Raw genomic sequence first — 21,192 nt, forward strand, 5'->3', positions numbered from 1 at the left:
TTGTCGAGACCATTATCCTTTTTTACTGGGGAGTGGAGGGTGGGAAGGATTGTTTTGTGATTGTACTGTGGAAGTTTTAAACGAGAAGTTCATAATGTAAGAACAATGTAGGAGTCCAAATAGTAGAAATTCATGTAATGTGACCACATAATAATTAATGAGGAAATTCTCAGGTAATGCACTAAGACTGGGGTAAATATTTTACTTCTGATGTTGTGTATCTGCTTTCAGTCTATATTTCAACATAGGATTTAAAACCTGCATTTCCAGAGAATAAGCATGTTACACTTTTCTCAGGTTTTGTCCTACAGAGCTTGAGGTGGCGGGTGTAACATATTAATTTTACATGTACTATTTTGATTTGGTAACATATAGCTGGTGCCTGCAATCAGCATCTGCCAGTGTTCCACTGAATGTGGCAAAAAGCCCAATAAAAAATAGTCTGAACAGGATAGTATGACGGATAGAGAAACCTGGTATACTGGTGATTAGGAACCAGTGTTCTAAGGGTTGTCTTTGACATAAAGTTGTTCAAGTGTCTGATAATAGTGGAAGTTGTTTGTATTTGTTTAACCTCTTTGTTTCCTCCTAGCTACATCAGCAAAGTGGATGTGTTGAATATTTTGGTTGCTGCTGCCTACCGTCCAATACCATCTTTGGATCAGATTCTTCTCCCTGCAGCAGTAACAAGATTAAGAAATCGGCTTCTGGAAGCAGAGTACTATCAACTAGCTATAGAGGTAATGACAATGGAGGGATGTCAGTGTTCATAATGCTTCTGTAGTGGCTTTTGTTTTTCTCCCTCCTGAGTTCAGGTGGATGTGATGTGTGAAATGGACAATATTTAAACAGTTACAACTGGGATTAGGTTTTTAAACAAGGAAGAAATAATTTTCTGAACACTAGAAAATAATTTCTGAGAAGGAAAAGTCCTGCTGTGGAGCAGGATGCTGAAGGGAATGGTAGTGGCCTTGTTTCCCAATACAATTAAAATTGGAATGGACTAATGGGAAGAAAGTCATTAAATAGAGGAATCTTGCATCCAGTAGAAGGGTTGAGACATCCTTTGTGGCAGGACTTTATCTGAAGCTTGTATGTTCGATTTCATTTGTCTCTAATCCTGCAGCAGACGTTAGTAAGGCACATTTCCCAAGCGTTTACTTGGAAATCAGCAATGGTGGCAAATCTGTCTTTCAGAGCTCATCTGGTGTGGTTTGTCATCTTCTGTCTTCCCCATGCTCCCAGGATTTCATAAACCTCTGTTTTATGGCATTGCAGTTTAAGAACAGAATTCTGATACTACAAACAGGATTAGGATTTTTAAGGGGTAATAAACAGCAAGAATAGGCAACCTGTTTGAATAAAACCAGTTCATTGTTAAAGGCAGCTGGTCTACCAAGGAAAATCAAGAAAAAATTTGACCAGCAAAATTATTTGGAATAAAACATTTCCTGGCAGTTCATGAAGCATCTTCTGTTACTTTTTTTTTTTAAACCACAAACCTGATGAATTCTGGTTTATAAAAATCATCTGTGTTGGAAAAGCAGATGTGAAAATGTCCTGAGTTTTAAAACTGCTGAACTGTAATTTCCAAGATAGATAGTTGCTTAAACTTGTACAATAAACAATACTTCTGCATTTGGAGATCATGGGTGTTCTGGTAGTTGGCATTTTGTGTCAGTGATATGGAAATAATCAACATGGATTTTTTCGTATTCTGTTTTGTTTTTAATGGGAAATGTACTATAGGAAGTGAAAGGTCACAATCACAGACTGTGTGATAAGCCAGTTTTCCTGTTTTCTGTACCGGGACCGTCTTGCAGTATTAACAAACAGTTTTGAATTTAGGTTTCTACAAAATCTGGGTTGGATCCAGGTGGAGCATGGCATGCCTGGGGCATGGCTTGCCTTAAAGCTGGAAATTTAAGTTCAGCAAGAGAGAAGTTTAACCGATGTTTAAAGCCACCTATGGATCTAAACCAGCTGAACCATGGTTCGAGGCTGGTCCAGGATGTGATACAGTACTTGGAGTCCACAGTGAAACCTATACTCATTGCGGTAAGTCTTCTGTTCTGGCTGCACTGAAGGGCTATAGCAAAGCCAAGTAATGATGTTTTAATACACGTTGTATAGCAATGCATGTTGCAATATTAAGTGTTAGGTTTTTCCCTTCTGTTGTCATGATTGTATATTGCAAACTGAATATTGTTGAGAAATTTGTTAGCTATTTCATCACAGTGAATTGGTGGCTGAGAACCAGATCATAGGATTTCGTAGTAATTTGGGGCATACTTAGTGGAGGGCAAAGAAGCTGTACTGGTTTTAACGTGTTGTTATTACAGTCTGAGGAAACTAAACTCAATCCCAACAATATGCTGTGATGCTGCGGTGATGCTGTTTTTCTACTGAAACTCTGATAACTTTGCAGGAATTTAAAGAAGAATTTACAAATGCTGTCCCACTTTTCTTTCCTTGTCAACAAGCACTATTACATGGTTTGGAATTAGCTCTGGAAGTTCTGATTAGATACCAAAAAATGACTCTTAGTACTAAGTAACTGCAGAGTCATAATGATGAAAGACCTCTTCGTAGTACATATTTTAGGAGAATAAGAAAGCCTGTTTGAACTAGGTTATTGAAGTAGCTGTTGACAGTGGAATTGTGTTTAAATAAATAAGCCTCCTGTCTGTCCCTGGAAACAGCCATGCTAACTACAGCAACATTCAGCACCTCTGTTGATAGCAGGATTCCAATCTAAAGTTTATAAAAAGCATTACTGGCTTCTCACCCCTCTAAGCGATCTATTTTTAAAATGAACAATAACAGAAATGCTTCAGGGCTGAGTGACAAAATCTAACAGAAAAGAAAGTTCGCCTCTTACTCATCATGTATCATTAATTCTCTGTTTTAATGGCAGGACGATGATTACTTTGCCACATTGAGGGAACTCGAAGCAACACTGAGAACAAGTCGTCTGTCTCTGGAGATGATGTGTGAGGGGAAGATTCAACACAACAGCTACTATCAAGAGTGCTTGTTCTATTTACATAGTTATGGCACTAATCTGGCGATAATAAGCTTTTATATGAGGCATGACTGTATGAGAGAAGCACTGCTTCACTTGTTAAATAAGGTGAGTAATCTAGTTTGCCATCACCTAAACTGAAATTTGAAAAGTAGCTAAGAGGACTTCAAGGCCAGTCTAAGATGGTAACGAGCATCACGCAGCATTCTGGGTGTTTTTCTGCATGGGAGTTTTCTGAGGTCCTCAATGTTGTTATACAAACTATCCAGTGACCAACAAGAATTCGGTGACGTGAAAAAATAACTTTGATCTTTACATCTCGTATTTAATCTCTCTTCCCCATTGTGTTGAAACAGCGGTTTCTTGAGAGTAGAAAGTGCTTTATCTTTTTTTGGTAGAGGTCCTGCATCAACAGCACTTTGTAATTTTTCTACAAAGCTGCAAGCCTGGGACTATTGTCATACAGTTCAGAAGACAGAAGGAAAATTTTGAGTTCCAGCATGCCAATAACACTAGACGCTTTACTGTCTATTACAATGGCTATGTCTCTTGGTATTGTTGTTTTGAATCGGACACCCACGTTTGCACTTTTTTAACTGTTAGGAACATAAGGGAATACAGGATCATGTCCCAGAGGACAGAAATCTAGGGAAGCCAAAAAGTGGTTTCCAGTTCTCCCTTAGAAGAACTGCATAATATAGGATGGTTTAAGAATGTTTGCAGGAAACAGTTCAGTTGGTGCTAAATTGCAATTAAACCTAGAAATGATTCCAACAAGGTTCTCGCTAATCCATTAAGGATGCTTCTTAGGAGATGTGACTCCATTACATCTCACTAGCTTGAAAGCTGCTAAGTGCATGGGGTTTTGTTGGTTTTCTTTAAGTTTCTGTGCTAGTGTTTGATTTACTGATTATTTTTTTTATTATTTGAAATAATTCTTATTGAGAATGTACAACTTGAAACACTGAGTTCCATTACCTTCAGTCTGCTTATGAACTTTATTAATAGAAAATTAAGTTGTCTTATCAGCTCTGCTTTCTCATTTTATCATGAGTCATTCTAAGCTCCTGTACTCACCTGAATATTAAATTTGCTTTTCAAGTGTGACTGTTATAGCAGTTTAAATTTGCCATTAAAGAAAAGTTGCATATTTTTGCAGTGTTGGTGAAATAGTTTCTCTAGTTAAGTGGCAGACTTTGAAAATACTCTAGACATACAATTTGATGTGGAAGTTTTGGACAAGGAGACTGGTAGCGATCATGCAAACTAGAGAGGAAGCATTAAGTTAAAGCTGTAAGGTACTAGGCTTCTGGTGAAACATTTTGCAGTTGGTTGTTTGGAAACATTTTCTGTGTACAGGCATTGTAGCTGAGATTTAAAAAAAAATAAAATCCATATCATGTCTTTAAAACATTTATGTTGGCCATGTTGTCACACATACTTCTTTCCACAGTAATATTAACATGTGAGGCTGCATTTGCAAGACCATAGTCAGAAGGTCAAGGACAGTAAATATCCCCCTCAGCTCACTACTTGTGAGGTTTCATCTGAACTGTTGTGCCCAGTTTTGGGTTCCCTAGTACAAAAAATAGATTGTACAAGTGGAGCAAGTCTCATGAAAGGCCACTGATGTGGCTAGGGGCCTGAAGGACACGGTATCCAAGTGGAGTGATAGAGCTAGGTTTTTCCAGCTTGAAGAAGAGAAGGCAAAAGGAGATCTATGCGCTGTTTTCAGCTACCAATTGGGTAATTATAGGGAAGACAGAGCCAGGCTTATCTCACATGTGCACAGTAAAACGGTAAGAGACACGGGATGCAATTTGGAGCAAGGGAAACTCCAACTGGATGTAAGGAAAAGTCTGCCTTTCTGATGTTTGTGTAGGAATCCCCATCAGAAGTGTTCATTGAAGGGATCTTCATTCCAAGTTATGAAAGTGGAAAACTGCATATGTTGGAGAACTTGCTAGAAACCATTGATCCAGGATTGGAGAGCTGGGGAGTCTACTTGATTGCAGCCTGCAAATACTTGCAGAGAAAGAACTACTACCATATTCTGTATGAGCTGCAACAGTTCATGAAGGTAAGATGAGGGTCAGTGCCATCTCTTTCAGTGAAATGTTGAATACTGTCAGACTTTTGGTTATTTATCTTGGTATAAATCTACATGATGGACAAGTATATTTTTTGCTACTTTGCAATCTTAAAAAACAGATAGGAAGGCTTGAGCCTGACTGAAGCTGACCTGCTGTGCATTTGTCATGGATCTGGCGCATTGCAGTAGCTTAAATATTTTTTGAAAGAAAACAGAGCGTTGCCTGAGCACTTCAGCGCAGACAACGATTACTGAAGGTGGCATACTTTGGTCCGTCTTAGTATTCAGTATATTTCTTCCAGGATCACGTTCGTGCTGCCATGACCTGCATTAGATTTTTCACTCATGGAGCAAAGTCTTACACTGAACTGGGAGGCAAACAAACGTGGCTTCTAAAGATCAAGGACCATCTCAAAGTCTATCTGCAGGAGGTCTCAAGAAGCTCAGGAAGGAAAAAAATGGCTTTCACTTTTCGGAAGAAAATGTCTGCTGCAGATGTGTCGAGGTATCTATAAACAAGAAGCTACATTATAGGAAGGAGGAAATTCCTACCAGGGTTAACTTACAACATACAACTATGTACAAGTTATAGGTGCCAGACATAACTGAATCCCTGTATTCAAAAGTTGAAGTGTAAACTTAGACAGTTCTCTTTTGTACTTGGGCTTTTATACCATGGTTTCCTTAGGGACTTTTTTCTTTCTTTTTTTTTTAGGCTAGATTCTAACTTAAAGGCGGGGGGAGTGTATGTGATGTGATGAGGTGGAAAATAGGGAGCAGATATTTATTTGGGATGCAGATTCTCTGTCTCACTTTGAAATTATGCGAACAAGTGCTTACCTTCAGCTTGTGATGCATGTTAAATGCACATATCTGAAAAGTATCTCATTGCTGCAGACTTGGCTACACAAAAGACAAAGTCAAAAAGTAACTCAAATAATTATTGTTTGGAAATATGTCAAATTTTCAAATGTGTTCAGGAAATTAGTAAATTCACCCAAATAACAATTGACACTTTCTCTCTTTCAAAATAAAGTGAGAATTTTTCCTCTATCTAGGCACATCAATACAGTTGATCTGCAGATGGAAGTAACAAAGTTCCTGCATCGATGTGAGAGCTCAGGAACTTCTCAAATGACAGGGTCCTCCTTGCCCACACTCTTTGGAAACAATAACATGAAAATGGATGTCGCTTGCAAGGTACTTACTGCTATTTCAAACACAGCTCTATTTTTAGTCAACAATGCTAACATCATACACAGGTTGAAACGTATGATGGTTGGAGCAGCCCCTTGTATTTTTCATGGGCAGGTTACTTGTGCATGTATGCAACCTACCGTTCATGAAAAATTCATGTTTTTCCTCAAAGTAGCAGAGAACACGTGAGAAATTGGAGCTCCTCTTCTCAAAAGTTCAGGCTTTCAGAGGTAGAGGATCCCAAATACAAAGAGTAATGTGCCTTTTGACTATGCTTTGCTTCAAACCACAATAGGATGTAAATACTGCTCTTATTCTAACCCTTCTTAACTTCAGCTCACCTGCATCTGCAACTTGCCCAATGTCCCACAGGAAATGAGTGTGTGACAGTAAACCCTGTATTTGCTCTACTTGTTGGGGTGGTGCTGGTTTCCGTTGAAGTAACGTATTGTCTTTTGTTGTCTGGGAAAAATCTGGAAATGCATTATTATTTAACTGTATGTAATGAAAAAGGAATGTTAATCCTACAAACTTGTCTACACCTGTCTCTTCAGGTCATGTTGGAAGGCAAAAACATCGAGGAGGGGTTTGGGATTGCATTTAGAGTCCTTCAGGTATGGAAAACTTGATGTAACAAGCACTATAATTACAAAAGAAACTGCTGCAAGCAGCGATTTCTTAAGCAAAAGACTTTCTGGCAAAACGTCTTTTGATCTGCAAAAAGGAAAATCCCTTTTGAGAGAAGTTACTAGGTCAAGTCTTAAATTTCTGGGTATTTGGAGGAAGCTTGCTAAGGAAATGAAGATGCTGCTTCAGTAGGACGCTTCCAAACCAATTGGGTCTTACAGAGAAATTAAGTACAGCTTTTCCTTTGCTGTGCACCTTGTTGAGTGACTTAACTCTGGCAAACCACAATCACAGATGTGAGTAGAGAGTTCTGACTTAGTAGCTCTCTGCAGTTCATGATAGCCATGCAAAGACACAGTGAATAAATAAGGCTGGGGCTATCTCTGTACTATGCTTCTGGCTGAGAGAGCAAAGCTAATTAACTGGAAACTCTTTCTGGGGACCTCTACTGTCTCATGCCTCAGTAGAAGTTGAGGTGCTTATCAGTCAGCATAGCTCGTGAGCCTCCAAACTTTTCTGTGTGTTTCTCATCCATATATTAGGGGCTGCTAAAAGATACTGCTTCAAGCAGTGTGATTTGCAGTTGCCTCCTGTCTGGGACAGAGGGTATAGCAGGGCCACTTCTGGACAGACGTGTGGCACACTGAAAGAGTATCTTTGGATACGGCAGGCCCTGCTCCTTCTTTCCGGTCAGGATGTACAAGGCAGAACACCTGTTTGTAGTGAGATGGAGAGCCTTAGAAAAATAGCACTACTTAGCAGCAACAGCAGTCATTACACCCCAGTAAAAATGGAGCAGTGAACCCAGCTGCCCAGCATCACTTCTGTTTCCTTCCTGTTTTTAATTTTCTTGCTTTATTCATGGCAGGATCAGTCCGCAGCTTTTATTATCTCTTCCTTCACATGGGAGGTGTGCAATGGTCAGTTGCCTACTGTTTCTTGGGGTACACAAAGGGTGGCTGCTGGTGGGGTGTCTGGAGGAATACAGTGGGAGCTCGCTAAGTGAAGGAGAGGTAGGTAGAGACCTAGGAAAGATCTCTTGCCAGAAGAAATAAAACTGATGTTTGCCACCTCTGAAAAAGAGGCGGTAACAGTGTTCTTGTTCTTGAGCAGAATTGAGTTTTACCAGTCTGGTTATAGAAAACCTTTGAGCCAGCCCTGAGCAGTGGTGACTGGAAAATCAGAGGGCCCCAGAACAGCTTTGACTTTTTGGAGCATGGTGTGATATTTTATTCTTAGGAGAGATTGTCTCAGTTACATAGACTCCCTGTGAGAAAACCTGCTGAGAGTATTTAACATGTTGCTCTGTTGTTCCAACTCCCTCTAGGACTTCCAGCTGGAGGCTACAGAAGTGTACAGCAAAGTGGCCAAGCAGCTGGTGAAGCAGCAGAAGTACGGTGAGATTCGGCAGCTCCTCAAGTGTGTCAATGAGTCTGGAGTTGCAGCCAAAAATGATGGGGATAACATTATCCTAAACTGTCTAAATGAGTTCAAGAACATTCCTGCTGAGGTAATTCCTTCCTGCATTGTGTCCCTTTTGAAGGAAAATAGGTATATACAATACAGGCTACAGAGAAACCATCCTGTTGTGTCTGTGCTGCTCTTTCAGTGAGTCCTTCCTATCTTCTGGCTGTGTGCTACAGGCATTGTTTCAGCGTGGGAGTGTGTGGTTTGCCTTGTGCTAGTTACTCTGAGAGGAAACGATAGGTAACTGTAGCATGCTCCTACCCTGCACTTCCCAAATGGTTACCCATGATGGGGAGAGAACCTTTGCTTCACAGGATCCTTCCAAATCCTCCTGATTGGGGTGGGAGGCTTCCCTGGCCAACACAGAGGACGTGTGGAGGCAGGAGGTTTCTGTCATAGGAAACAATTTTAAGATTCCCTTTGCCTACCACAGTGCCTTTTCCATCCCAGTGAAGGAAGGAGATGCCCTTTTTGATCAAGTTATGGGACGAGATACTGACCTTATAGCATTCTCTAGGGATACCTCACAGGCATGGGAGGCAGGAGAAGCTGTGATAAAGGGAAGAATTGGACTTTGTATTTTCTACGTGTGCAGCACGGGCAGTTGGGACGATCCAACTAGCTGTGATCTCAGCAGCCCTTCCATTATGCAGGGGTTTTGGTCCCTGGTGGGGTAAATGTTTGTGAACTGTAGTCACTCTAAATCTGAACACCTTTTCCCTTCTTTGGATACAGGATCTGGATAATCTGATTCAGGATATGGACAGTGATGAAAACAAGGTAAGTAAAAGTACAGTAGATGGAACTCCTTTAGCAAGAGCTAAACAGCCTAGTCTTGCTCTGCAGGCTATATGCTCTCCTTCACCTTCTTTGTTCTCATCCTCACTCAGGCCAAAGTTTTGAAGGCCACTTCCTAGATTGTAGAAATCACAAGGAATTCCCCAAGGCTCTGTTGTTTGTGACTGTAGAGCTGTGACATGAAAGTAGTGATTGATGTTATCCCTCTTGGTTCCTTGACAGCCCTCAGAGTGAGGGCCAGGCACTTGTTATAGTGGGAGGAAAAGTATTTCAGAGAAGCTCATTGGTAGATCTCTTGGTTTTGTTACCCAGCTTTTCATATCAGTGCATGTAAGTTTCCAGTGATGGCAGACAGCTGATGAGGATCAACATATCTCCAAGATGATCGTTTCAGTTTACTGTTTCAGGATTAGCCTATTTCCATTGTGATCGAGAGTTAAATGATAAAACTGCTCCAATTCTAATATACTTCTTTCTTAGCAAAAGCGAGGCCTAAATACTTGGTTTCTTTGTTAGCTTTCATACCAGCCTGCCAAGCCACTGGAGAGTCACAGATAAATATGCAAAGTCTAGATGCGTGTTTATAGATGAAGAGGCTGTGGCTTGTCATAGATCTTGAGTGGCATAGCTGGGAATAAAACTTTTAAGATTTGTGACTCTCCTCTGTTCTGCTCCAACTGACAAACTAGATTGAAAAATGGGCTTCTCACTCTGCCTTTATATAAGATTTATCACTGAAAGATGTGAGCTGTTGTAGAAGCAGCAATGGAAGAAAATTACTTTGCTAGGAGGATATGGTAACAATGCATGTGATGGGATTCCTGATGTTGATTTCATGGCGATACTCTGAAGGAGTCTCCACAAGAGACAAACTTAATATACAGCTGTCTCTTCATCTTTTACGTTGCTATCTCCTCCATTCTGTGCTCAGCTTCATAATGTGCTGCTACTGCCTTGTACAACAGGTGTCTTGAACTAGGTATCTCCAATGATTCCTTGCTTAAGTTTGCCTTGTTAGTTTACTACAGCCTTCTAAACAGATTGTGACTGCCTCTTGTGCTTCAGATCCAGGCTTACGTGATGTGCAACAAGTTGCGTTCTGCCTATCTAGTCTCGGTGAGACAGGAGAAGTCCAGAGCAGTGCAGCTAGTCCAGCATGTGCGACAGCTGGCCGAGAACAGCGGAGATGATGTTGTGAAGGCCATCTGTACCCAATGGCTCTCAGTGCACCAGCCCAAAACAAGAAATCGGCTTCCCCAGAGCACCAGGAAGTAAAAAGTAATTGACATTCACCATCATACAGAAGGAGAGGGCTTCAAGAGAGCTTAAAGATGTGTGGTTCAGCGATCTCTTGGTAAAATGGAAGTCTCTTGACTGGTGTTGGTGGCAAATGGATGCTGCTGATGTGCCTCTGGTGAAAGGAAGGGAACTAAATTACAAGTGCCAGTCCTGTATTTTGACAGTCACTACCTCAGGGTGTTTTTTTGGCTATCTTTTTGATGGGGAAGGGTGGGGTGGGGGGGACAGTTTCAAACCGAACAAGCAAGAATTTTGGTGTATGGAAGAGAGCACTTCTGTTTCTGGGTTGGGGGGGGGGGTGGTGGTGTTTTGTTGTGGGGTTTTTTTTGTTGTTGATTGTTTTTGGAAGGCACTGAAGTTTATTGTGTGGTTTTTATTTTTAATCCAGAAAACCTATATAGAGGGGACAGAAAAATCTCATCAACTCAATGTAGCCTGCAGTATAAAACTTTTTGTGATTATGGATTTCCTGTAAACTTTTTCAAGACTGGGGAGATCTTTTACAAAGACTGAAATTCAGAGATTGTTTTTAAGCCTCTATACAAACCATTGCTACTCTTCTCTCTTTTTTTTTTTTTTTCCCCCATTTTATTTTCCCACTAGTATGACGTGCCCAATTTCTTTAGGTCATATGAAAAGGTAGGAACTGATTCTTCATGGTAGGTTTCTACTTAACGAGTCACACTGTATGATGTGTGCCATACATACGGCACCTGAGCCCTTACTAGATGGATGAAGTTACAAAGGGCATATCCTGCAAGGGGAATACAAAGGGAAAATAATACTTTAAAATAGTCGAAAAATCACATACCTCTTTCTTTGCCACAGTAATATCCAATAAATTGTTGCAATGCAGCTTTATCACTGAATGGTTGCCAGTAAACTTCCATGGTTTTTCATCAGGTATGGCAGAAAATAAGGATAGAGCAAGCTGTGAAAATTCATCAGGCAGTCTGTATCCCTGTCACACGGGGATTTACTTGTTTCTTACCAGAATAATCTGTCCCTGTCAGGTACAATAGAACACCAGACTGAATTTTTATTAACCAGACATCCTGTAGAGACTACACCGACAGGCTTTGCTCTGGAAGTGTTAGGTTAACTCAGTTTTATGAAAAAGCAGGAATCTTTGTGTAATGGCTGTGTTCATGGATGCTGAGAAAAAGCAGCTGCTTCTCTGCAGCTGAGACTGGGATATGAGAAATGGGCAGAAGAAAGGTAGATGGCAGTAGGGCCTTCAAAAAGAAACAGAACAAAACATGGCACTCCACAAGAGTTTGCATTTGCAGTTTACGTGTATTTCAGCATAAGAGGTAGGAGAACTAGTTCACTCTTCTGTTAAAAAATTTAGTTATTTACTTCAAAAGAAACAATGGATTTTCTGAAGTGTGATGTAAATAGTTCTAGTACATAAAGTAATTTTGAGACTGTCAAATAAGAGTTTTGCACTATCCCCAAGCTCACTGTAGTGACAGAACAGACTTCCGTGGCAGTGGAAACGACTTGGTCCGTTTCCTTCAGTGTTTCATGAGCAGTGCTCCACTGACATAAACACCTCTCCTGGAGGTGCTCCGCTCGCTAGAGCAGGGCTAGAAATGTCTCGGAGCTAAGCGCTCAGAAATGACCACATTTAGCTTTCAGAATCTCCTGACCACTTATTTGCATTATCTCATTAGTGAGCAGTACTAATGAAAGCTGCTTTTGTTTTCTTTGCCAGACTGACCTAGCTTTCCCTCAGATTACAGCTGTTAGGCTAATCCTAAAACGTGACACTATCCATGTCTTCGATCATCTCCAAATCTCTAGTTATGGGGAGGAGGTTTTTACTGTTTGTGGGTATCCAGATCTGCATTGCTGTAATACCCACTCTTCTACTCGAGTTCCTTCTGCTCTGTAGAGCACAGAGAGTGGAGTTCGCCGTGCAGACCAGTCAGTTCTGTACCTGCCTTTTTTCCTGACCTCTTTGCACTGTACCTGATGCACTTTATAGAGTGTTTGTTGTAATTTGGTGTTCTTAACCTGGAATCATAGGGATCTTTCTCTTACCAGCAGAACTGGAATTTTGATCCTGACTAACTGCCTTGTGTCATGCATAGTGCAATTATCAAGGGGCTTTGAATTTTTAAGCATCAAAAAGGGATTGAGTACTGCCAGTTAAACAGAACTTCTCTATTAATGACCAAGGTTTGTTTACAATGAAAAAGAGAATAAAGTATTATGACTGGTAATGTACCTTCTGTTTGTTTTTTATCTCAGTATAGCTGGGGCTCGCTTTCTAGATCTGTATTTTGCTTTTGGCTATGCTTAATTAGAAGGGGGGGAATTGTTCTGTCATGCAAAAAAATCTCTCTCAGCTACAGCGTCCTCAACGTTTAGACCAATCGGACTATCACATCTTTAGAAGTCCTCCCAGTAGCTGGCTCAGCCTCATACATGTACTCTCACAGACCAGTAATCCTCTTAAGAGAGTTTTGCAAGTTAATCTAACTCTCCCTCACAAGCCTCTCTTTGAGACAGCTAAATGAGCTTTAGTTCCTTCATGTTGCAGATCAACCTAGAGGGTATAAATCACTTGCCCAAGGTCAAAAAGAGTGGGTGTGGGTCTATGGAAATATGTAGTTACATGTCTTATGTTAAATCCACAATCAGACTTCTTTCAGAAGAGTATTGATCTAAAAGGGCAAAATATTTCAGCCTAGAGATGCTTTCTGCTTTTTTTTTTTTTTTTTTTAAAATAGTTTCTATTGCTCCTGAAAGCCACTTTCAAGCAGAGAGTCTCACACAGAAAAAGCAGGCCCAGCCTGCAATGGTAGGTAGCATTCTACTGCTGGGGTTGTGGATTTAGCTTCATACTCAAGACGAAGTATAAAGAGGGAAGAAAAAAGCTAATGTGACAGAGAAACACAAAGGGACTTTAAAATGTTACCCAAACTAAGTTCTTTACATTTGTAAAGCAGGTGCAGATAACAGCAACACCAAATAAACTGATTGAGCATTTCTGAAGGAAGATAGGGTCTCCTGTTATAAAAAGGAAATGGCTTTATTTAGTATTGCTCAGAGGTAGCACAGGACTGATCTGCATAGATAGCATCCAGACAGAAAAAATTAATCATAAAATTAGCATTTGTTTCCCAAAACTGGCAGTTGATCACAGTGGCACGTTCATGTGCAGGTCCAAAAACTTCTGGACTTCTATTCAGAAGTAGAAGATAATCTTATGAGCTATGGTACTTGTTTTCTAACTGCTTAACTCTTTCAGAAATAATCTCCGATTATGGACTGCATTCTAGCATTTTGCACCAAGTAGTTCTAGAGCTCCAACGGAGCATTCCCATTGCTACATAGATTGACCCAGCTGCCTTTTGGAAGAGCAGGCTGTATGGTACTGCAAGGCCAGCCTGGCAGCCTTGGCCAGACAAGGCCAGTAACTGCTGGGCAGACAAACATAAGGATTTCTGTGCAATTCTTACTTTCCTGTACTGTAGCTGACTATCTTGATACTATGGTCCCGACCTCTGCTTCTGCTATTTAGCTCTAGGTAGTTTGCCGTCATTTAAAGCTAAAGTCTCAGCTGAAGTTGTTTAATGTTTTGGGTTTGTTTTTTTTTTTAACATAGCTGAGATGTTCTTTACTCATTCTGCTCTCTTTTCTAAGTTCTAAAGTCATTTAAAGTGCAGCTGGGGGGTTTATTGTGACAACTTTTACACCATCTTTGCTCAATGCTTCACAGGAGAGAGGTTAATTTTTCTTAGCAACTTGCCTACGCACAACTGCGGCACTCCTGTGGCTTTTCACCTCCCAGTCGCCTGCCCTGAGAGCTGGGTTCTCAAAAAATATGCCAACCCTCGGTTAATTTACTGCAGTCAATATGCATTTGGGGCCAAGATACTTCAGTGGCCTGGGGTCCAGTTTCTTAGAGAGAATATAGTGAAAAAATAATTGATTCCACTCAAAAATGTTACCTAATGCTACAAAAAGGCCAGCACCTGTTTCTGTGTTCTTGAGAGCATTTGTATTGCAAAAACCTAAATTCTTAAAGTACTTTCACTCTGCCAGGTCAAATAGTAGGAGCTGAAAATAACCTCACAGATGATAAGTTTAGAGTCCTAGCTCTTTACTATTACTGTTAGGCAAAAAAAAATTTAAGAAAGTTAATTCTTTGTTACTTCATAATCTAAAGCTACGACGGCAACCTCCATTTCTATTCTAAAGCCAGAGAACAGCCACCTCTGGCTGTTGCATGAGATACCAAGTAACAGTTGCTCCCTGCATTGGTGCTCTAATTCTACAGCTAGGAAGGGGGACTGGTTGCTTACTAATCTCAATCCTTAAGTGTAATATTCCAGAAATTCACTTTAGATTGTGTTCACAGAGACATCATGAGGGCAGCTGAAATATCTCATGATGAGAGCCCACATCTTGAGGTCTCTCAGCTATGCTCTTCCCAGGAGAACCATCGTTGGGCTCTGCCAGGTAGACACTTGAGGTCTGCGCCGCTCAGTCCCACTGGATGCCGAGGAGCTCGCAGCTCACGCTCCAGAGCTTCTTTGCTGTCTCATCATCCCGACCCCGTGGAGATACGTATGCTGGCTGGCAATCACTGTAAGGGGAACATTTTTGTATTTATTTTTTTTAAGTCAAAGATCTCCGCCTGCATTAGCACACTGAAATGTCTGTTCAGGTGAGGGTTACTTTCTATTAGCGTAACTTCAAGACCAACTGAAGAAGGGCAGGAAGCTAATCCAGCAAGTGAGCAAGGGTGGGTGCTAAGCCACCTTGAGAAAGCTTTCTTTCCAACTGGCTAGGGAAGAGTGGCCCCTGTGGCACCAAGAACTGCCAAGCAAGTCTAGCTCTATCTCTTGTCTCAACTCTTAAAGGAACCTATATATGCTCTAGTATTTGCTCTTCAGTGTACATTGTCATTAATACCACTAGAAAGGGCTATGAACGCTAACCAAGCTTCTGCGGGAGCATCTTTTCTAGCAAATGCTACAAAAGAGCTACTCAAACAGCCTTTTATTCTAAACTATTTATCCCACTCTGTTGCCATTGCATGAGGGGCAAAGCTGCCCCAGAATAACAACACTGCAATAACCACGTATGGTTACCCCCTTTTCCTTTATCCTCTCAACTGTGGCTCCTTTCTTCTCAACTCCTACAATCAGCCAGCGCTCTGTCTTGAATAGGGATCACATGTCCTTAGCTGTAACACTAGATGCTCAGTAACACAGGGGGTTAAGAGAATAGAGGAAAATGCATCTCGTAAGATTTCTGTCCAGCCTAGTGTTTTTAGAGCTCCAAGTTCCTGAAATGGCTCTGGTGGACCCCACCTGCCTTGCTGTGGCATGCAAATTCTTTCCTTAATGTCTATACTTGCACTTTATGGTCTATTGCCTGGAAAGTGAAAAGCATTTTAGGCTAGTCCAACGTAAATTGTGAATTACTGTTGAAGCTATTAATTTTGCACCAAGTCCAAAACTCCTTTCTTTAATGATTTAAAATCAACCAAAGTTTTCTGTAGTCCAGCATATCAATGCTCCATTTATATCCTGGGGACACACAGTCATCCAGGGAAGATTAAGACATCTATTTATATATTCAAGTCTGATTAAGATGGCACAAACTCCCATGTGAAGATCAGACAAAGTAATTAGAGAGACTAATCCAGTCACATATCACAAAAGGAAACATCTGCAAAGAAGGAGAGGTTCCAACACTATCCAGGTGAATTAAAAAAAAAAAACAAACCAACAAACAAACCACACCTTTTCATGTTAATTTCCCCAAACCAGTATTGTTATGCTGCTCTACACCCAGTGGGAAGCTGACAGACACATCTGAACAAAAAACTGGTCAAAGGGCAGGCTTTAAATCCAAGATGATGATGACTTGGAACTGCTCTGGGCTGCTATTTGGTGAGGGGAAAAGGCATGACTATGCAGGGTCCTGGAGTAAGTCAAAGAAGCCAAGAAACAACGGGGTTTGTAGTGGGAGCTACAGAAGACAGTTTGCAGGACAGAACGATAAGCACCCCAGCAGGAGTCCCTCCCAGCTGGTGGGTCTGTCACACTGGAGAATTGAGTCATTTTGTCATATGCCAGTCCTGAAAAATCTACCCCCCTAGCTCTGCAGCACCATCAGCCCTTCCAGCTCCCTGGGAGCACAGGCCCCTTCTACTCTGGTGGGATAAAACGACAAAGAAAACCAAAGTGGTCTTCCCAGGATTGACTCAAGTGACCTCATTAACTAAACAGCTCTGCTGAAAAGTGATTTGCCCAAGTCTCAGGCAGATCAGGATTAGAGCTCCGAGCATGTGACAGCCATTCCTGCTCTTTGAGTACAGTGATGTTCCCAGCCCTCAATGACCTGCTATTGCATGAAATGTTGCACAGGTCAGGGTTTTCTTCTAACACAATATCCACTGCAACAGACCTGGAAGGGGTAATGCTCTAGTATTCGTCAGCCTCAATCTTATCAGCCGTCCTCTTACCCAGTCCCTTCTTAACGAAGAATGACAGTAAGTCTCATTTTCCCCAGCCAACAAGGCTGCCTTCCACAGTGTATCACTCCGTCAGCTTGCACCTACCTGAAATACTGGCCTGTCACAGAGTCTAGCTCTTCTGCTACTGCACAGTAGACACTGGTCTGAGCTCCCTCCTGAGGTGTCTTCAAGAAGAATGAGAATATCTTCCACAGACACATCATTACAAACGAGTGACGGACAAGCTCAGAATGTACAGACCCAGGATGGAGAGCGTTTGCTGTGACTTTAGTGCCTACGGCAAAAGAAAGTAGTCCAGGACAACTGTGCATGCATCAATTGGTCTTTAAAAAAAAAGGCTAATATACTCCTCTATTCTACCTGCAGATATTCTACAGGTAGAATTGGAGAAAGGAGAAGTCCAGGCATAGATAGAGGGAGAGTAAGTGAAACCCTCATAGCTGCCACCTGCTGAAGCATCCCCCACTCCCTTCCAAACACTGCAGTCACTACACGCCTTCTGCAAAACAATGTGCTAGAGGGCCTAAAGCAGAAGCAGTTTCCATCAGGCTTTTGAGAACACCAGGTTCTTTTGATTTACTGTAATACTTCTTTCCTAGACAAGACACGACTACTTAAGTTTATGAGAAGGACTGAATGACATGGCTGTGACAGATGTTATGACTTAAGAGGTACTGTCTAGTCCTATGCTTCTATTTTACAGACAACTGACACTTGGCAGTTGAGTATCCCTCAGCTTTTCCATTGCAGACCGCAACTGTAGTTCAGCTCCTTCTGTTTTTTCAGCTTCCAGCCACATACCACAATTGTCTGTGTGGATGCTGCTAGGTTTTTCACAGAAAAACAAAATCCATTACTGTGCCAGGCTACCAAACTCCTCGGCCCTGTTGCCGTAAAGACAATTAGTGCTTTACAGACAGGAAATATTTTCTTCCAGCATCAAAGAGCTGTCAGTGAGCCTTCATTTCTACATAGCCAATTTCCAGACTTTTCTTTGATCCACCCTCCTCATCCATGCTGCTCAGAAGCCAAGCGGGAAAAACACTCCACTCTCCTCTGGGACTTGCCTTGTAGCCGCCTTGCCAGCTCCCGGGTGAAGAGCACGTTAGCCAATTTGCTGTGACAGTATGCGAGGCCACGATTGTAGCTCTTCTCACCATGGAGGTCATGGAAGCGGATTCGGCCTCCGTGATGAGCCAGTGAGGAGACGTTCACTATGCGGGCCGGGGCAGACCGCTTCAGGCACTCCAGCAATAGGAAGGTCAAGAGAAAATGACCTAGGGGTGAGAGGAAACGTCATCCTTGTCAGAAGTGTTCCCCTGCTGGAATTTTAAAGTACTTTGAACGTATTACTTACCTGTTATATCTTACTGTTACCCATGTTTCAAGTCCAGGGAAAAGAACACCCCCAACAGCTGAACTTTTTGGGGGCCGTTAAGCTCTGCTCAGCTTCAAAAAGCTGCAGCTGTCATACATTTCAAATGTCCCAGGTAACATGTACGGATACTTAAATTGTGTCCATGATAAGCAAATACATTGCATTGCATCTCCAGAACTCTAACTGTGGCCTTCCATCCTTCCACAAGAAGGAAGGATGAGGAAGAGAAAGTCTGAAAGCAGGATGTTCCTCTGGCATTTTGCCACAAGTATTGAATGCAAACATGACTCCACTGGCCTTACCAAGATGATTGACTCCCAGGTGCATCTCAAAGCCATCAGCAGTCTTGGAGTACGGGCATAACATTACGCCAGCATTATTAATGAGAATATGGAGTTCCTTCTCCTCTGCAAGAAACAACAGACATCCTTAAACAGGGAAACAGAGACCGAAGACAGATAAGAAGGTGGCACAAGCCAGCCAAAAAAACCCCACGCCTGTCTTGAGTTGCACCCACATCGCCGCAATAAAATAAGTCTCCTGCCACAAACTAGCTCGTGGCCTCTGACAATCCCTTCTTTGAACCACAGTACCCAACGTGGCACAGAAGTACGCAGGGCAGGGATTTGGCATTTGCTAGAAGAGCAGACAACAGTCCTTGGTAAAATATTCTCACTGAAAAGAAGGATCTAGAGACTGTACCTGCTAGAAATTTCTCAGCAAACTCCCGGATGGACTTTGTATCAGCCAAGTCCAGTTTTTTCACAATGACTTGCTGGTTCCCTGTCTCAGCTCGGATTTCACTGGCCGCAGCTTCTGCCTTTGCTATGTCTCTGCAAGCGACAATCACCCTCGCACCTGCAAGGGGGGAAAAAAAACAGGAACAGAAGCTGAGATCACTGGGAGCCCTCTGGATGATCAGGGCTACGGCAAGTAGGCTGAATATGCACAGTGCTTGCAAACAATGTACTGTGTCTTCAGGGAATTGGCAGGGGAGCAGCTGGGAGGGACAAAGCCTTTCCTACTATGTTGTTAGCTCCAATCCAGTCCAAAGCTGTTTTCAGACCAGGACAACGCGCAACTCAAGTGCCTCTGTCCAGGTTCTCCCAGGCCAGGAGTGTGTACCACAACACTGGTATGATAGGGTTACATCTGCTCCTAAATGGGATTGTCAAGCCAGGAGCACATGAAGATACTTGGATTCCAGCCACAGTAATTTCTAAACCGATTGCGAACAGGTAGCTTAATCTCCTTACCAGTTACCCAAAAAGCATTTAAACCAAATTAGCCTGAAACATGAATAACTAAAGCACGCAGCAGTTGACTCATGGCGTTTCCCAGCTTTGTACAAAAGCCCAGCGATAGCAGGAACTTCCCCAGTCCTCTCAAGACGGCTGCAGTGCAGAGCATATTCATGTCACAAGGCACGTTTTTGGAGCTCAAATGATGAAACCAGATGAGGAACTGGGGACTTGCACCTCAGTGGTTACAGCCTCTGCAGGAACAACACCTGGGCTCGTTGGAAATAACCGTGGGATCCAATTCCCTTAAATGTAAGCGTAAGATACTCCTCCCTTAGATCCCGAAAAGGGACCCCTGAGGCCCATCAGCCGCACGGGGATGCCTGCTGACGATGGCTGGCCACTTGCCTCTTCGGGCGAGGTCCCTGGCCGTCTCCTTCCCGATGCCCGTGTTGGCTCCTGTGATTATGGCCACCTTCCCCTCCAGCCTGGCTGTTGACTTGCACTGTCCGCCAGCGACATACCTCCTGCGAAACAGAGATCAGGGGGACGGGGACCGGGCTGGGCACCCGGACACCGCGGTTTCGCCCCGGAGGAGTCATGGGCGGCGTTACCCGAAAGCGGTTGGTCACGACCGTGTCGTGACCGGGCCACTGTGTCGGGTTCTCACTCGCCCTCCAAACCCACCCCCCCGCCCTTGACAAACACCGGCGGGGTCCGCCCCCGACCCCGAGAAGCCCCGCCTCCCCCGGCCCCGCCGCTCCGCCCTCGCGTCGCGGGGCCACGGCTCCCATTGGCTGCCGCCGCCAACTCGGCCAATGGGCTCCGCCGCCGCGCCGTGAGGAGAAGGCGGGCCCCGCCCCCGCGGCCGCCGCTGCCCGCGCCCCGCCGGCTCCACACCCCGGCATAGACCCCGCCGGTGCCGGGGCTGAGCCGAGCGCCGGGAGCGCTCCAGGGCCCGCCGCGGGCACCTCAGTCTTACGGAGCTGCGTGAACAGCGCCCACCCCCAGCGAAGGCGAGAGAACAGGAACCCATTTCACCCGTGCTCCCCTCAGCCGCGCGCGGGCAGGCCCGACCGCCGCGGGGCGGAGGCCGCCGGGAGGTCGGGCCCGCGCTCGGTGAGACGCACCTGATGTAGGGCGCTGCCACAAGGAGGAGGACGGGGACGGAGACGACGGCCCCCAGCGCGGCTCCCCAGCTGCTGCACATCCCTGCTGACCGCTCCAGGCGCACTGACGGCGCTCGGCGGCGGTCGCCCCACCCACCCGGCCCGGCCCCGCCCCGGCCCGGCCCGGCCCCGCCCCCTCCAAACAGGGCCCTCCCCAGGCTCAGCCCTCCCACCCCGGCCCCGCCCCCGCCGCGCGCCGTAAGGCCCCCTCAACACCTTCTCGCGCCTGCCCCGTCCAGCGCCTGACACGACTCGGCGCCGGTGGCCGGCGGGTGGCGTCGCCGACAGCCCCTGTCGCGACGCGTGTGGCGGCTCGCTCCCGCGGGGGGCCAGCCCCGGCGGTCTCGCCGGCGCGGCCGCCGCCGCCGCCGGGGAGTTTTGAGGTCGGGCGGCGCTT

The 21,192-nt window shown here is 43.9% G+C and overlaps 2 protein-coding genes across 11 annotated transcripts in view; one reads left to right on the forward strand and one right to left on the reverse strand.

The window, feature by feature from the left end:
* ZFYVE26 (zinc finger FYVE-type containing 26) overlaps nt 1-10,672 on the forward strand; it is a 51,220-nt gene extending 40,548 nt beyond the window's left edge. For 9 of the 10 annotated variants that reach the window (XM_054197885.1, XM_054197884.1, XM_054197886.1 and 6 more), the window contains 10 exons: nt 593-740; nt 1,849-2,058; nt 2,918-3,133; nt 4,908-5,105; nt 5,420-5,622; nt 6,176-6,317; nt 6,869-6,928; nt 8,269-8,451; nt 9,144-9,188; nt 10,272-10,672. In XM_054197885.1, coding sequence (XP_054053860.1) covers nt 593-740; nt 1,849-2,058; nt 2,918-3,133; nt 4,908-5,105; nt 5,420-5,622; nt 6,176-6,317; nt 6,869-6,928; nt 8,269-8,451; nt 9,144-9,188; nt 10,272-10,481 — 1,615 coding nt within the window. In that variant the 3' untranslated portion in view covers nt 10,482-10,672. Of the gene's footprint in view, nt 1-592; nt 741-1,848; nt 2,059-2,917; nt 3,134-4,907; nt 5,106-5,419; nt 5,623-6,175; nt 6,318-6,868; nt 6,929-7,809; nt 7,955-8,268; nt 8,452-9,143; nt 9,189-10,271 lie in introns of those variants that run through there. The other variant, XM_054197893.1, reaches the window with a different exon arrangement.
* A 391-nt stretch (nt 10,673-11,063) lies between these two features.
* LOC128908200 (retinol dehydrogenase 12-like) lies at nt 11,064-20,888 on the reverse strand. Its single transcript, XM_054197896.1, has 7 exons — nt 20,757-20,888; nt 20,035-20,153; nt 19,088-19,243; nt 18,688-18,792; nt 18,075-18,284; nt 17,092-17,281; nt 11,064-15,105 (listed from the first exon to the last, which is right to left on the reverse strand). The coding sequence occupies exons 1-7, from the start codon at nt 20,834-20,836 to the stop codon at nt 15,003-15,005; spliced, it is 963 nt and encodes a 320-aa protein (XP_054053871.1). The 5' UTR covers nt 20,837-20,888; the 3' UTR covers nt 11,064-15,002.
* Nucleotides 20,889-21,192: the final 304 nt, after the last annotated feature.

Source organism: Rissa tridactyla, chromosome 4 (genome assembly GCF_028500815.1).
Source record: "Rissa tridactyla isolate bRisTri1 chromosome 4, bRisTri1.patW.cur.20221130, whole genome shotgun sequence".
In the NCBI taxonomy this organism is placed as follows: Eukaryota; Metazoa; Chordata; class Aves; order Charadriiformes; family Laridae; genus Rissa; species Rissa tridactyla.